The following is a 15,163-nucleotide window of genomic DNA, read 5'->3' as shown; positions in this document are numbered from 1 at the left end:
GATCTTGTTTAATGGCGGAGCAGACTCAAAGGGACAAATGGCCTTTCCAGCTCCTGTTTATGTTCTTAACTCTCAGCTAAGAAAAAGCCAGAGATTATAGAGACAACTTAAGCTTGAACAAGAGGGCAGCACATATCTTTAGAAGTTTCTTTTAATAAAAACATATCAAACTCTAATCCAATCGATTCAGACAGCTCAGATCTTAACTTCAATTTGTAAAAAAAAAAGTTAATAATTTCCTAGATTTTATTTTCACGTAGAATCATTGTGATCAAGTTAAACCATAACCACTCTGGAGGTGTCAGCTGTGGCTCAGTGGGTAGCCATCTCACCTCGGAGTCAGAAGGCTGTGGGTTCAAATCCCACTCCAGGACATGAACATAATAAACCTAGGCTGAAACTGAGGGAGTGCTGCACCATCGGAGATGCCTTCTTCTGGATGAAACATTAAACTGAGACCCTGTCTGCCCTCTCAGGTAGATGTAAAAGATCCCATGGCCACTATTCGAAGAGCAGGGGAGTTCTCCCAGTGTCCTGGCCAATATTTATCTCCCAATCAACATCGCAAAGAACAGAATATCTGCTCATTATCACATTGCTGCTTGTGGGAGCTTGCTGTGTGCAAATTGGTTGCTGCGTTTCCTATACTACAACAGTGAATACACTTCAAAAGTGCTTCACTGGACGTCCCAGTGAGAGAGAAATTGGTTTGTGTCAGTAACAAAACGCAGACTGAGAGAAAGATTCCCATTTCTCACTCACCATGCCATGTGTCGGCTCTTACCCAAATCTTCAAGATCTGCCTGAAGCTTGGAGCAGGTGAAGACAAAAACAAGACGATAAAACATGGGACAAAATGCAAAAGCTGCAGCATTTATTTTTATTGGGCTTCAGAGAATGAATTTCAAAGCTTATCAGATAAAACCTCCACAATCTCCTGTCGCACCTTCCCAGCCAGATGGAATCACAGCTTTCCACTCAATGGGTCTCCAGCTGCACGACAGAAATCAGGTAGTGGTTCCTGGATCAGACGCTCAGCGAGGCAGGAGATGAGATGCACGGTGACCCCAGGATTTCATAAGGAACGTTGAGTTAACCAGCGCACAACTCTTCAAGCAAAATTTGTGCCACAGAAATCGTCCTTTGCAATCTCCACAAACCAAAGGTATGCTAAAGAAAGTCATACACTCTCCTGCGATAAACCGTAGGAGCTGAAAATGGGACCCAATGAACTTGAAGCTGCAAGAACTGTTTGCATGCTACCACACTTCATTGAGTCAGTAGATTAAGTATCTACCCCTTTTTCACTATAGAAGTCCCCCATGCTAAACACCATTGGCCAGTGGAGAGAGCAGGTAAGTGGCCTGTTCCTCATCCTTTGCCAATGGTGCTCTGGCATGGTGCCAGCAGATGTGCAAGAATAGGCTTCACTGGCTCAGGAGGGGCCCCGATGCCCGGTTTCAGTTCAACAACCTCCCCTGACAGCCCAGCCAAGATCAGTACCCTTCGGCGTGGCAGACTGATGGCCTGCTACTTCATGGCTCATGGTCACGGTCAGTGACATCAACTGAATGTAACAAAGTCCGAGAGAGAGGTTTCACAGAAGTCCAGGGGCCAGTACAGTGGCTGCTGCATTGACCCTTTTTGTGTGTTGTTTGAAAGAAAGCCTAGGTATTACCCGTTAAAAGGGATCCATACAACAGCTTGAGGTCATGTTCCCCAAGGGAAGCCATCTCTCACAACACTCAGTCCTTTTGGAGAACACTGCAATACTGAGACGCTTGGCGATTCCCAGTCATTCGCTGCATTGAAGCATCACATATCATAATACACTCGAGTCATTTCAGCTTTTTTTTAAAAAAGTGCTGAAATTTGGAAATGGCTATGTTCCTCGTGTGAGAATTTACAGTACGATAAAAAAAAGAAAGTTGTACATTTCAGTCTCTCAGTTTTGCAAGAGTTGGATTATTTCCTCAAGTGAAGAGTGTCCTGGAATTTGGTGCTGGTATAGCGCGCGTGGAACCCCTTCTTGTTAATGGTGTCATCCGTGTGGAAACGAATCATAATTGAATCCCCGGCTGAATAAATTTCCTCAGGAGGCTGTAACAGAAAATGTTTACCCATCAATAGAGGGCTACTGTAAACATGTAATTACCCCCTCCAATCCATACTGCCCCTCTAAATCCATGTTGTTGGCCTCTCCATGCACATCCATTGCCACTGCTTTAACCCACCTGCTATGATGCAGGAAGGAAGCTTTCACCTTCTCGAATATAAAGATCACTTGTGCCCTAGTTGGAAGTCTCAGCAATTCATTGTTTGCAGCTCCTGCTCCACGCATTCATAAACCCAGTGACTGGAAGGCTTAGCTAACTGGCTTCATGCCCCACAGTCACTGCTGCCTCTAATAAAGCTGACTCCAAAAAGACTGTGTGCATCTGTTTGTGGGTTTAGGTGTGTGCACACGTGCTTCTGTCCACATGTATGTGTATTTGTGCACAGCATATACGTCCGTGTGCATATTTGTGAGCATATATGTGTGTACGTTTGTGTATGCATGGGCAAGTATGTGCATGCACACATGCATGCAGGTATGTGCATGCACACATGTATGTGCGAGAGTATGTATGCATGTGTATGTGTGCTAGTATGTGTAAATGCACGCACCTATGTGTGAAGTATGTGTATGTGTGCACGTATGCATCTGAGTATGCATGTGTGTGTGTACTTATGCGTGCGGGTATGTGCACGTGCACGCAGATGAATATGTGTACATGTATGTGTGCAAGTACATTTATGTGCACGCACCTATGAATCCAAGTATGTGTATGTGAGCACATGCGCGTGCAAGTATATGTGCTCGCGTCTATGTGTGTAAATATGTGTGGGTGCACGCATGTATGCGTGAGGATGGCAAATAATTGGGAGCAGGAAATGAAGATCAAAAGTGGGCTGTACTGCTACTGACATCAGTATACAAGAAAGCGTGGAACCAGAAAAAGGTTTCGCCATTCCTTCCACACACAGGCAGGAGATTCAGCGATGGTAATGCCATTGAACGTCAAGGGAGATGTTTCGATCCTCTCTCCTGTTGGAGATGGCCTGGCACTTGTGGGGTGCGAATGTTACTTGCCACTTATCCACCCAAGCCTGAATGTTGTCCTGGTCTTGCTGCATGTAGGCACGGACTGCCTCATTGTCTTAGCAGTTGCAAATGGAACTGAACACTGTGCAATAACCAGCGAACATCCCCACTTCTGACCCTATGATGGAGGGAAGGTCATTGAAGATGGGTGGACCTAGGACAATGCCCTGCGGAACTCCTGCAGTCATGCACTGGGGCTGAGATGATTGACCTCCAACATCCACAAACATCTGCCTTTGTTCCTCTCCCCACAATACCCACACCATCACTGCTGCAATTAAGATTGGCAGTCCGAGCTAAGTTGGGGCTGTTTCACCGAGTGGGACACAGACCCAGCAGGAATCGGAACTTATATTACGACCTCTTACCCCTGAGCCACAGAACCTGCCCAGCCTTGGAGCAGTGTCATCCGAGCCATCAAACAGCTCCATGTAATCGTAGCCACAGTCTGCTTCCTCCTCAATCTCGAAGGTCTGGAAGATCAGCTCCACCCCATACCCTTCTTCTGCTCGAACCACCCACTGACAATCTGCTCCTCCAGGGTAATTGTTGTCTCCAAACTGGGAGTGAGAGTACAGATCCTTGGTTTTCACTTCCGCCTTTAGCTTGCCCCCACATTCTGCAGGACACAACATGGACAGTGACATGTAAACGCTGGTCTCCCAGTATAAGCTTCCCACGACAGTTGCATCCCTCCCTTGCCTGTAGTCCTCAGTCAACAACATTGGTCCCTATTTGTGGTTAGCTATTTTCATTCACCAGCCAGCACTGTGCGAGATCCTTCCCAGCGTGGATTGCAACTCACCACGTCAGGGCTGATGTGCTCACCTCCCTCAATCTACAATCCTGGGCTCAGTTGGTAGCATTGTCACCTCTGAGTCAGCAGGTTGTGGGTTCAAGGCCGACTGCAGCACATAACCTAGTCAGGTACTGAGGGACTGCTGCACTGTCAGAGGTGCTGTCTTTCGGATGAGATGTTAATCTGAGTCTCCCTCTGCCTTTTGGAGGATGCAAAAGACCCCATGGCACATTTTGAAGAAGAGTAGGGGAGTTATCCTGGTGTCCTGGACAATATCATTCCTTCAGCTAATACCACTAAAGACAGATTATCTAGTCATTTATCTTACGAGATCTCATTGTGTACAAATTGGCTGCGGTGTTTCCTACATTACATTATTGACAACACTTCATTCTGTTCTCCAGTGTTAAGTCCCTGTTCTGCTGAAGGGCATGACTGTTGCTGGAGTACAGTATCACAGGAGTCAGCGGTCCCCTGGTATTTTGGCCACGTCGGCATTCTTCAAGTGCTAGCTGAGCTATAGTGTGCCAGCAGGGTATTGGACTGCAGGGGGCATCACTGCTGAGTCCAATCCTCTCCTCACCCAACTTATGACCAAGGGACAGTGGATAGTACCAGGATTGGGAGCCTCTAGCTAGCCTGCGGGTGCTGAGCCTGATTGCATTGTCGACCTACCGGAGATAGGGACCAAACTCAAAACATTCCTCACGGTTCCGCGTTTCCCACCTCAGGCATGGGGGCCCATCCTTCCACATTTTTGCAGCTTGTTACAAGTCTCTTCTCCTGATTGCTGAATGGCCAGTTCAAGTCCTTGTTTAACAGTCAATTGGTATCTTTAAATTTGGATAAATGCCCGGAATTAAGCCTTCACTGACTGTAGGTCTTCTCACTGCGGCTAACATTACAAAGATAAAAAGCCCTGTTTTGATACTGCTCCATCTCACCTTACAATAATAGCCCAGGTTTATTCTGGCAGCACGCTCTCAATTGCAGAGATTGTATAGTTGCGAGGCTACAATTTACCCGAGTGGGCGGAATGTCAGAGGATAAAGCACAAAACGCGTGTACAAATTTCCTTCAGTAATTACACTCTTCGATCTTTTACCATCGCTTTTCAAAGCAGTGCAAATTAAAGATTAGAACTGAATGTGCTTCTCCCTACTACGATTCAGGCAATCGCAGAGATGCACGTTGTAATACTGGGCATTTCTTACCTGAACTGTGAGTGGCTTCAAAGCCTTTCTTCTGCACAGAGTTGTCGGAGAAGAATTTGATGAACATCCTGTTGAAGGTGGAGATCAGGGGCTCTGGCTTCTTACTCCCACAGAATCGGCCGATAACTTTCGCCTTCGAATCTTTGCCATCATAAAGCTCCAGGTGATCGTAAGCACATTCCTGGTGCTGTTCAATATCCAATTCATTGAATGCCTTCAAAACAAAATTGCATGTTTGCAGAGGATATTTTCTCTCATGGAACACAGGCTCCTATGGGGTCCCTTTTGGGCTAAACACCTTTGGGCTAAAGTTCAAACCTAAACTTACCGGCATTGCAACTGCCCTTCCAGTCTATTGAACGGTATATCTAATAAAGGACATGTTGAGTTGCCCATTGAGTCACTATTCTTGTTTCAGATTACAGCCCACCTAGCTTGGAATTGTAGTAACCACCTTCCAAATTCCACAAGACTCTACGGACAAAGAAGGGTAAGGGGAGATTTAATAGTGGTGTTCAAAATTATGAAGAGTTTTAATCGAGTAAAAAAGGAGAAATGTTTCCCACTGGCAGCAGGGTCAGATTTAAGATAATTTGACAAAAGAACCAGAGGGACGATGAGAAGACTTTTTTTTTTAATGCAGTGAGTTGTTGTGATCTGGAATACGCTGCCTGGAAGGGTGGTAGAAGCAGATTCGAGAATAACTTTCAAAGGGGAATTGGACAGATAGTTGAAAAGGAGAAAACTGCAGGTCAATGGGGAAAGAGCAGGGGAGTGGGATCAATCGGATAGCTCTTTCAAAGAGCCGGCATGGGCAAAATGGGCTGAACGGCCTCCTTCTGTGCTGTATTATTCTATGATCTTCCTCAGCTCCCACACTGAGAAAAATAACAAGCCTTTTGCATCGACATGGGATTTCAGTCTGGTCGTTCAATGTCTATCAAAATTGATCATGAGAGGTTAAGTGCTCTGGGACGGCCTCCTTTACCCAAGACCGGCTGACCTAAATTCCTCATGGATTCTCTCAATATCAGGGTATTTCTTACCAGTTTAACACGGTGCCCGGGCGTGGTTATGATCTCCCAGGTGCACTCCTTCCGACTTGTGTACTTATTGGGCCAGTTCGGGCTGGTGATGGTTCCAGAAACGCTGTTGATTTTGTGTTCACATCCAGCTGCAGTCAAGCACACAAATCAGCCATCAGTTCTCTTCACAAATTGAGTGGCAGTGCGGTGGCCTTAGAGCACGTTACTGGGTTCTAATGCACACCTAACCCACCACTTCACAGAGCTCACTAGGGTACAGTGCATTAAGAGGTAGTCACATAGTCATGTGTAGGCCAGAGCAGGTAGTGGGTGGCAGGTTCTCTTCCCCTGAAGGGCACTAGTGAAGCAGTTGTATTTTTTTTTTCCCCCATGACCTTCTGGCCAGCACACAAGCGAGCAGATTAAACCAACCTCAGTTCGTTTCATTCAGAAAGTGCCGGTGAAGTTAGCACTGCCAGCTATGGTGCAGCTTAAGCCCAAGGCTCCCGTTACTCAGCGAACAAAGTGCCCTACCCGCACGTCAGAAAAGGCCTTCTGCATTACTGCCAGGATCCAGCTCCCCGCTATAACCAGCCTTACCAACTGATGGGCAGTTAGGTTGCTGAGCCCCAAACAATGAAGGAATGGTATGCCAATAGCTGGCTAACATTCCCTTGGCTTCTCTGAACTCCCCTCTCTTTCCTTCCGCCTTCTAAACCCGCCCACCACCCACAAAGCTGGGCATTCCCAATTACCACTTCCCAATTTAGTTCGCCATCTTTCCGACTTTTACCCTTGGTGCTGTCCTCCATCGTGGTTGTGGACCCTCAACCTCAACCACTCTCAAAAATAAACCTCATCGCCACGTTAGTCACTGCTCGGCAGAGGTTCAACACAGCAGCCTGAGATGTAACGTCATCTTGGTACGCTGGCAGAGGTGTTTTCACAGCACAATAGCATCAGAAAAGACTTACAGGAACAGGAGGAGGCCATTCAGCCCCTCGAGCCTAATCTGCTATACTATCAGATCATGGATGATCTGCAACCTAACTCCACATACACACCTTCACGCCATATCCCTTAATGATACCTTTGGTGAACAAAAATCTATCAAACTACCACCATTTGCATGCAGCTTCAATCCAGGAAGGGTTTGGCTCCAACTTTTAAGCTATGGCCCCTTGCCCAAGATTCCCCAACCAGCGGAAACTCCTCCTGACGTCTAGGCAATACTTTGAAGCCGCACAGTGATGCCCCTGTTGCCAACCGGAATGGAAATGAGCGGGTAAGTCACCCCGTCAATCACGCCCGGAGACCCCACTGCTCTAAGTGAGTGGGATTGATTGTACGCACATCATTTCTATCTTCTAACTATCCTCCACTCACTGCATTTTGCCGGAGAGGTAATCCTGCTTCTATCAGGAAACTCTGCTGGAGTTTCGGTCACGAGTCTGAAGCCTTTGTAAATTAAAACCACTAGTCCCGCCCCTGCCTCCAACTCATTAGTTGACACAGTGATGTCAATATTCACTCTGTTATTGAAACTGTTGTAACCCCTCTCGTCCCCCAACAGGCCAAACAGTGGTCAATGATTAAAATGCATCATGAAGAGGGTACCTCCTGTTTCCCTCCCCACCACCCCTCCAATGACATGCAAAGCCGGTACTCCAAGCGCCCTGCCCAATCGCTGCCTCCTCAGCGGCCGTGGGTCAAAGGTGACTCACCTTCCTTGCAGTCGTGCTTGTTCTCATGCAGCATGAAGCCGCTGCGGCACTGACACGTGTAACTCCCAAAAGTGTTGACGCACTCGTGCTGGCAGCCACCGTTATCCTTCGAACACTCATCCTTGTCTGGAGGGAAGAGACACGGAAGCTGAAGGAGGCGTCTCACCACGATCAGCCCAGTCAAACAAAAGCCCCACAAACATTCACCGCCAGCCTCCTGCTCCTCTGTCTTGCTCAGCCATTTCCACCTCCTCTGCAGGACTGGTGACCCCTCCTGGTAAGGAGCCAGTCAGTACAACACAGAGCATGAAAATCTCACTATTGTACACTTCAGGGTAAACTTACTCTAGCTCTTCCAGTGGGCCTGACCTCCCAATACAGCAGCTCGTCCCAGAATTCCTCACTTGCCTGATATGGCCAAGCACAGATCGTAAATCTGTCACTACAGACGCCTCCCCTTGGGAGGGCCAGAATTATCTCTGTTACTAATACAACAACAAATTGCATTTATAAAGTGCCTTTAACGTAGGAATACATCCCGAGATGCTTCACAGGACCGTTATCAAACAATATGTGACAGCAAGCCCCATAAGGAGATAGACTGTATGTATCTATGGTTCTATTAGGACAGGCAGCCAAAAGTAATCGTAATCCCAAACTATACCATATTTTTTGTGCAAATGTTATGCTGGCCAAGGGAAGGAATGTTACTTCCGGGCCATGAGATGCTTTTCATCTGAGACACCCAGTGTCAGCTTCACACATATCCAGGACAGGTACAGCATGGGTTAGCATACAGAGTAAAGCTCCCTCTACACCGTACCAATGCACCTGAACAACCTCATAATGATATCTGTGTAGTACATTTTACTTCCCACTTAACCCATCCTCTGAGTGAGATTGGAAATTTCTGCCAAATTCTGTGCTGTTTTTGTGCAGTGGGCCCCATACCCAGCCAGGATTGTACTGCTTATTCCCAACTTACTTTACTGTAGTCACAATAGCTTGGGTAGGATTCAGAAGTATATAATACAGAAGATACAGCACAGAAACAGGCCATTTGGCCCAACCAGTCCATGCTAGTATTTATGCTCCACTTGAGCCTCCTCCCATCCTTCCTCATCTACCTCGATCAGCACAACTGTCTATTCCCTTCTCCCTCATGTGGTTATCCAGTTACACCTCAAATGCATCTGTGCTGTTCGTCTCAACCACTCCCTGTGGTAGCGAGTTCCACAGTCTCACCACTTTCTGGGTAAAGGAGTTTCTTCCGGATTCCCTATTAGCTTTCTTGGTGACTATCTTATATTGATGGCCTACAGTTATGCTCTTCACCACAAGAGGGAACACTCTGTATTAACTCCATCAAAAACTTTCCATAATTTTAAAGACCTCTATTAGGTCACCCCTCAGCCTTCTCTGTTTAAGAGAAAAGAGACCCAGCCTGTTCATCCTTTCCTGATGGGTATAAACTCACAGTTCTGGTATCATCCTTGAATCCTTTTTGCAGCCTCTATATCCTTTCTATAATATAGGGACCAGAACTGTACACGGTACTCCAAGTGTGGCTTAAGCAAGATCGTTACAAGTTTAGCATAACTTGTCTGCTTTTCAATTCCATCCCTCTAGAAAAACAAGTCCTGAGATAAAAGAGAATGGTATCAGTTCCTTTCTCATTTGCCGAAGATTATTCCCAGGTGATCATGTTCAGATCAGCCATGATCTTACTGAGTGATGGAACAGACCCAAGGGGCTGAATGGCCTACTCTTGCCCCTGTTTCTTATTTCTTATGACATGCAGTTAGTCTGTCCTCAGATAGTACAATTCACCATCTTTACAGCTCATTGACTGACTTGGAAAGTTTATGTGAAAATAACAAAGTACTCAGTCTTCTGCTGCAATTAAAATGAAGCAACTGAAAATCTGCACTGATCCATGGTGGATTAAGTGAGAAGAAAATACAGCCAACTTGCCAATCACCCATCGGCAACCCACTGGCAGGAGGGTCAGAAACCAAGGAACACAGATTTAAGATACTTGGCAATAGAACCAGAGGGGAGCTGAGGGGGATTTTTTTTAAAGCCGTGAGCTGTTACGATCTGGAATGCACTGGCTGAAGGGGCGATAGAAGCTGCTTCAACAGTATCTCTCAAAAGGGAATTGGTAAATACATAAAAAGGAAAATTTGCAGGGTTATAGGGGACAGCAGGGGATTAATTGCATAGCTCTTTCAAAGAGTTGATATCGGCATGATGGGCTGAATGGCCTCCTCCTGTGCTCTCTGATTCCGTCTGCACAAATAACATTAGGTGAAGCAAGGGAGAGAGCTATCGTTTATCCCAAAACTTAAAACAGCTTGCAGATTTGTTGTACGAGTCATTATGGTTTGGATCCTAAAGAGGGCACTCCTGTCCTTAATTCTATCGATTGTACTTTTCTGCCCCAGTGTACGAGACTCCAGTTGCATTATGCTGACGTCTTTGGAAGAAGGACTCTTCATCTACTTCCTGCTACGTGGGATATATTTTCAGGTCATTTACAAGCCAAGCCCTCCCTCCTGGTAACTCAGTCGAGATTCTACCCAACTGACCGAACCAGCTGGGAGAAGGCAGATACACACAAGCACTGCACCCGGTCACAGATCAGCTGAAGAACTGACAGGCTTCCATCTAATGATCCTCCAGCCGTACAACCCTCACTCTCCGCCATCTCTGCAACATCCTCCAGCTCTACAACCCTCTGCGATCTCCATAACCTCTTCCAACCCCGTCACCCTCCGAGATCTCTGCACTCCACGAATTCTGGCCTCGTGCGTCCGCGATTTTCATTGTCCCACCACTGGCGGCCATACCTTCAGCTGCCTAGGCCCCAAGCACTAGAATTCCCTCCCTTAAACCCCTCCGTCGCTCTCTCCTCCTTTAAGAAGCTCCTTAAAACCTATCTCGTTGATCAAGTGGTCACCTGACCTAACGTCACCTTTGGCTCTGTGTTAAAAATTTGTCTGATAACTTTCTGTGAAGCGCGTTGGAATGTTTCATGATGTTAAAGACACTGTGTGCTGTTGTAGTTGTAGTTGCCAGGAATTTATTTTAAGGGGACATAGACCATACAGGCTGAGAAGGTTCAATCACTGCTCTGTATTGAGTTAACTCAGTTCACCCAGGGCAACCGCTGGGGTATAAAACATAATCTTTAGCACGCTGTGTGAGTGAGTGAAAATCAGCCAGTGCTTCCATTTGGCCTACACTGATTCTATGCTATGAAGAGACTGTTCACATACCGGAGAAGAAGTGGGCCTTGAAGCCTTTCTTGGAGACAGTATTGTCCGACTTAAACTCTATCCTCATGTTGTTGTACTGGGACGTGATCACCTCTGGTTTCTCTGCACCGCAGAACTTGCCATGAAGCTTGGAGTCGGCGGAGAGACCACTGCGGACTTCTACATAGTCATATTTACAGACCTGGAACCCAACAGTCAGACACAGCAGCAAAACGCACAATCAGATCGAGACATCACATATCACATCAATACATAAGTACAATATAAATAATCAAATCACATTAATCGATCCAATATCGTATCCTACAACCCAGATTTTTTTTCAAAAAAAGGTTTGCTGCAGGGATATCAGTAGACAGATCCCATTCAGGGTTATAAAAAAGAGAAAGCATGACATTCACTTGTTAAGGCTGTAGTTATACTGCCAGCTGTGCACTGGTAAATTACTGCTGCACAGTAATATGATGCAGCAGGAGACTGAAGAAAGTAACGAGTGAAACTGTGTGAGTTTAGAGGGGTAGAGGCTGGTGAACAATGAACATTTATCCCACGCAGACTTATTTTGTCTCCTAATCCTCACCTCATAGACACTGACTCTCCCGGGCGTACAGCTCCACAAAGCTCCCTCCAGCCAAGCAGTGAGCTTGGACAAAGAGCACTGGCGGGCTATTTAACTATGAGGGCCATCACCAGGGAAACAGCGCTGCCCTCAGATGACTTCCACGTAGGCACACTTTGCAGCAGGATGCAGAGCCCTGGCTGTCTTTAATTCCACCCACAGTCCACAGGCACTGAGGCCAATTATGGCAAACTGCTCCCCTGACCCTTCCCACCACAACTGACATCAGTTAGCGCAGCACAGACCAGGGGGAAGTCAAGCTTTGAGCCTGTTTGGCTGAGTACTGCACTGGGTGCTGCCTCGACCCGAACCCGCTGTGCGAGATCTCCCTCCCGCCCATTAACTCATATTGACATCTTCCTTGTGCTGGGCCAATACTCACATCGTTGCCTTCGATCTCAAAGAACTCAAACTGGAGAGAAATGCGGTACTGCGTCGGGGCTACGACTTGCCAGACGCAGTTTTTGTTGGGCGGGTATTCTTTGGGCCACCCTGGGCTGGTTATGGAGCCATTAAGCTTCGTCAGGAAACCACCGCACGCAGCTGCAATTAGTAAAACACCATGACTACATCAAATCAGTTCTGTTTCAGAAGGGAAGGTCCAGCTGGGCAAATACATTCTAATAATTATTATACCAGAGGGAGGTCTGGCACAGAACACCAACATATTCTGAAATAAATGATGCTTTTTTTTTAACTCCTTCCTGTCTGCAATGTTGTAACACTCCCTCCCGACTTGCTCCATCTCTGGTCTCAGGCATATATTCCTCGACTGGAATATACATATATTCCAATGTACATGTTTATAATGGAAATGGCCTATGTAAGCTTATTTTTTCATGTTATTGTCCTCGACTGCCCATGCAAACCCCCACCGCCCCTTCCATTTCACATTTACATTCACCGAGCTCTCAGCCACATGCTTTTCAGGGCCAGGGCCAGCGCTGTTCTCTGCTTGCCAACAGAGAGCTGGCCATCGTGAAGTTTTGTCTTAGCCGTTCTGTGCGTGCGGTTGAGGCTGGCGAGACCCCACTGCTTGGCCACATTGCGTAAGGCTCGAGGGCAACATCAAATTCGGCGCCACTTGTTCCCCCATTAACTCCTGCTCACCCTCACAGCTTCTCTTGTCGTTTGCAAGCTCATAACCAGGATCGCAGGCGCACTTGTAGCTACCCAGAGTGTTGACACAACGCTGCTCGCATCCTCCGTTGTCAGGTCGGGAGCACTCATCCACCTCTGGAAAGAAGGCAGCAAAGTAATTAGTGCCAATCACTACTGAGCAAAGTCCCCTACGTCCGTGCACGCGCGCACACACACACGCGCACACACACGCGCGCACACACACGCGCGCACACACACGCGCGCACACACACACACGCGCACACACACACGCGCACACACACACGCGCACACACACACGCGCACACACACACGCGCACACGTGCACACAGCTGTGTAGTTCATTCTGACTTTGAGGTACAAAGGGAGTAAGATCAGATCAGCCTCTCAATTGATTGACTCTAATATTAGGATATTGCCTGCTCCCAATTGCAGGGGAGTTTGAAACCAGGATGAGCTAATGACATTTAGAAACATCCCATAGCGGTGGTGAGGTGGTAATGTCACAGGACTAGTAATCCAGAGACCAAAACTAATGCTCTGGGGACATGGGTTCCAATCCCACCACTGCAGATGGTGAAATTTGAATTCAATGAATAAACCTGGAATTAAAAGCTAGTCTAATGGTGACCATGAAACCATTGTCAGTTGTTGTAAAAAACCCATCTGGTTCACTAATGTCCTTTACGGAAGGAAATCTGCCGTCCTTATCTGGTCTGACCTACAGGAATGTGGTTGACTCTTAAATGCCCTCTGAAATGGCCTAGCAAGCCACTCAGTTCAAGGACAATTAGAGATGGTCAATAACTGCTTGCCTAGACAGTGATGCCCACATCCCACAAATGAATAAAAAAAATAATGACCAATGTACTCCCAGGGTCTCGTCACTGTGACAGCAGGCCCAGACAAGTAATAATATAACTCTGGTCTGATGGAGAGGCCGATTTTTCCACACTGCAACTTGTTGTGACCTGGAATGCACTGCCTGAAAGCGTGGTGGACATAGATCCAGGAACAGCATTCAAAAGAGAATCGTATTCAATCGAAGGGGAAAGATTTGCAAGGCTCTACCAAACAGTTCACAAAGGCACAAAGGGCTGAATGGCTGTGCTATATTATTGAACTTAGCTTTCCTTTGCTAAGTTCCAGTATTCTCAGACATATTTCCAATTTGCTGGAAGCCAGCAACGCTGGTGAGTCACTTCAGGCAGCAGAGCCCCCTCGACTGTCGTCACCAGCACAGGACTTCGCCAATCTCTCAACTATTTATGGAATGCTGTGGAGGAATTGGGATTCCACTCCCACTCGCACAAATTCCTTGTGGGCAGAGGTCACCCCAGTAGAGCTAAGGGCAGTAATGTAAAGAGCAGCAAAGCTGAACCTTAACCCTGCTGTGTTTTTGTTAGCATCGGTGTTTACCCAGCAGATTCTCTATTCAAACGACAGTGCTGAACGGTTTCAAAGGCTGACTGTACACGTATTCCATTTCCCCGGCAAGTTCCAATTGATCCCTGTTTCCTGTGGATTATTCCTGAATCTAAGGTGAGTCAAGGCTGTGATTTTCACCCTCAGGGCTATGAGCAGTTGTACAGCTCGTATCTCGGGAGCAGCTTGTGCTGCTCCTTTCATTTGCTAGTCGCACTCACATACAGAAACCTAACTCGGGTTAAAACTTGGAATTCTATTTGCCCTTTTTTAAAAAAAAACAGCTTTATTAACCTGAGGTGCTTCCTTTAATGCCCTGTCTTTCCAAATCCCTCTGACTCTTCCACAACACCGAGCCTGCTTCTATTCAACTCATTCCCCCGTCCTATCAACTTCCCTTTGCAACTTCCTTTAATTATTCATCTGCAAATTCAGACATCCCTTCCTCTAGCCCTGTCTCCAAGTCATTGCTGTATACAGGGAACAGATGAGGCCACAGAATGGAACGCTGTGGGACACCACAACCCTGGTATTATCCTTTTAAATCTTTTTCTGCACTTATTCTTGCGCTTCTATATCCTCTTTATGGTATGGAGACCAGAACTATGCACAGTACGCCAAATGCAGCCTGACCAGTGTCCTATACAAGTTTAATGTAACTTCACAACTATTGGGATTCTGTACACCTACAGATAAATCCCAGCATTTTGTTTGCATTTTAATTGCTTTGCTGACCTGTGATGCGGCTTTTAATGATTTATTCACCTTTCCCCCTAGATGCCTTTGCTCTTCTACCCCATTCAGCTTCTTAT

General features: G+C 46.7%; 1 protein-coding gene across 2 annotated transcripts in view; it reads right to left on the bottom strand.

Annotated features, from left to right (window-relative positions):
* Positions 1-852: 852 nt before the first annotated feature.
* The window catches only part of LOC137357265 (bone morphogenetic protein 1-like), a 126,380-nt gene continuing 112,069 nt past the window's right edge, over positions 853-15,163 (bottom strand). For both annotated transcript variants that reach the window (XM_068023485.1, XM_068023484.1), the window contains 8 exons: positions 12,918-13,043; positions 12,190-12,350; positions 11,189-11,369; positions 7,908-8,033; positions 6,205-6,332; positions 5,159-5,372; positions 3,514-3,764; positions 853-2,100 (listed from right to left, as the gene is read on the bottom strand). In XM_068023485.1, the coding sequence (XP_067879586.1) occupies positions 1,966-2,100; positions 3,514-3,764; positions 5,159-5,372; positions 6,205-6,332; positions 7,908-8,033; positions 11,189-11,369; positions 12,190-12,350; positions 12,918-13,043 (1,322 nt within the window). In that variant the 3' untranslated portion in view covers positions 853-1,965. The remainder of the gene's footprint in view (positions 2,101-3,513; positions 3,765-5,158; positions 5,373-6,204; positions 6,333-7,907; positions 8,034-11,188; positions 11,370-12,189; positions 12,351-12,917; positions 13,044-15,163) is intronic.

The sequence above is a fragment of the Heterodontus francisci genome, chromosome 47 (assembly GCF_036365525.1).
Source record: "Heterodontus francisci isolate sHetFra1 chromosome 47, sHetFra1.hap1, whole genome shotgun sequence".
Taxonomy (NCBI): Eukaryota; Metazoa; Chordata; class Chondrichthyes; order Heterodontiformes; family Heterodontidae; genus Heterodontus; species Heterodontus francisci.
The sequence above is the reverse complement of the archived record's forward strand: the minus strand, read 5'-3'. Positions and strand labels throughout refer to the sequence as shown.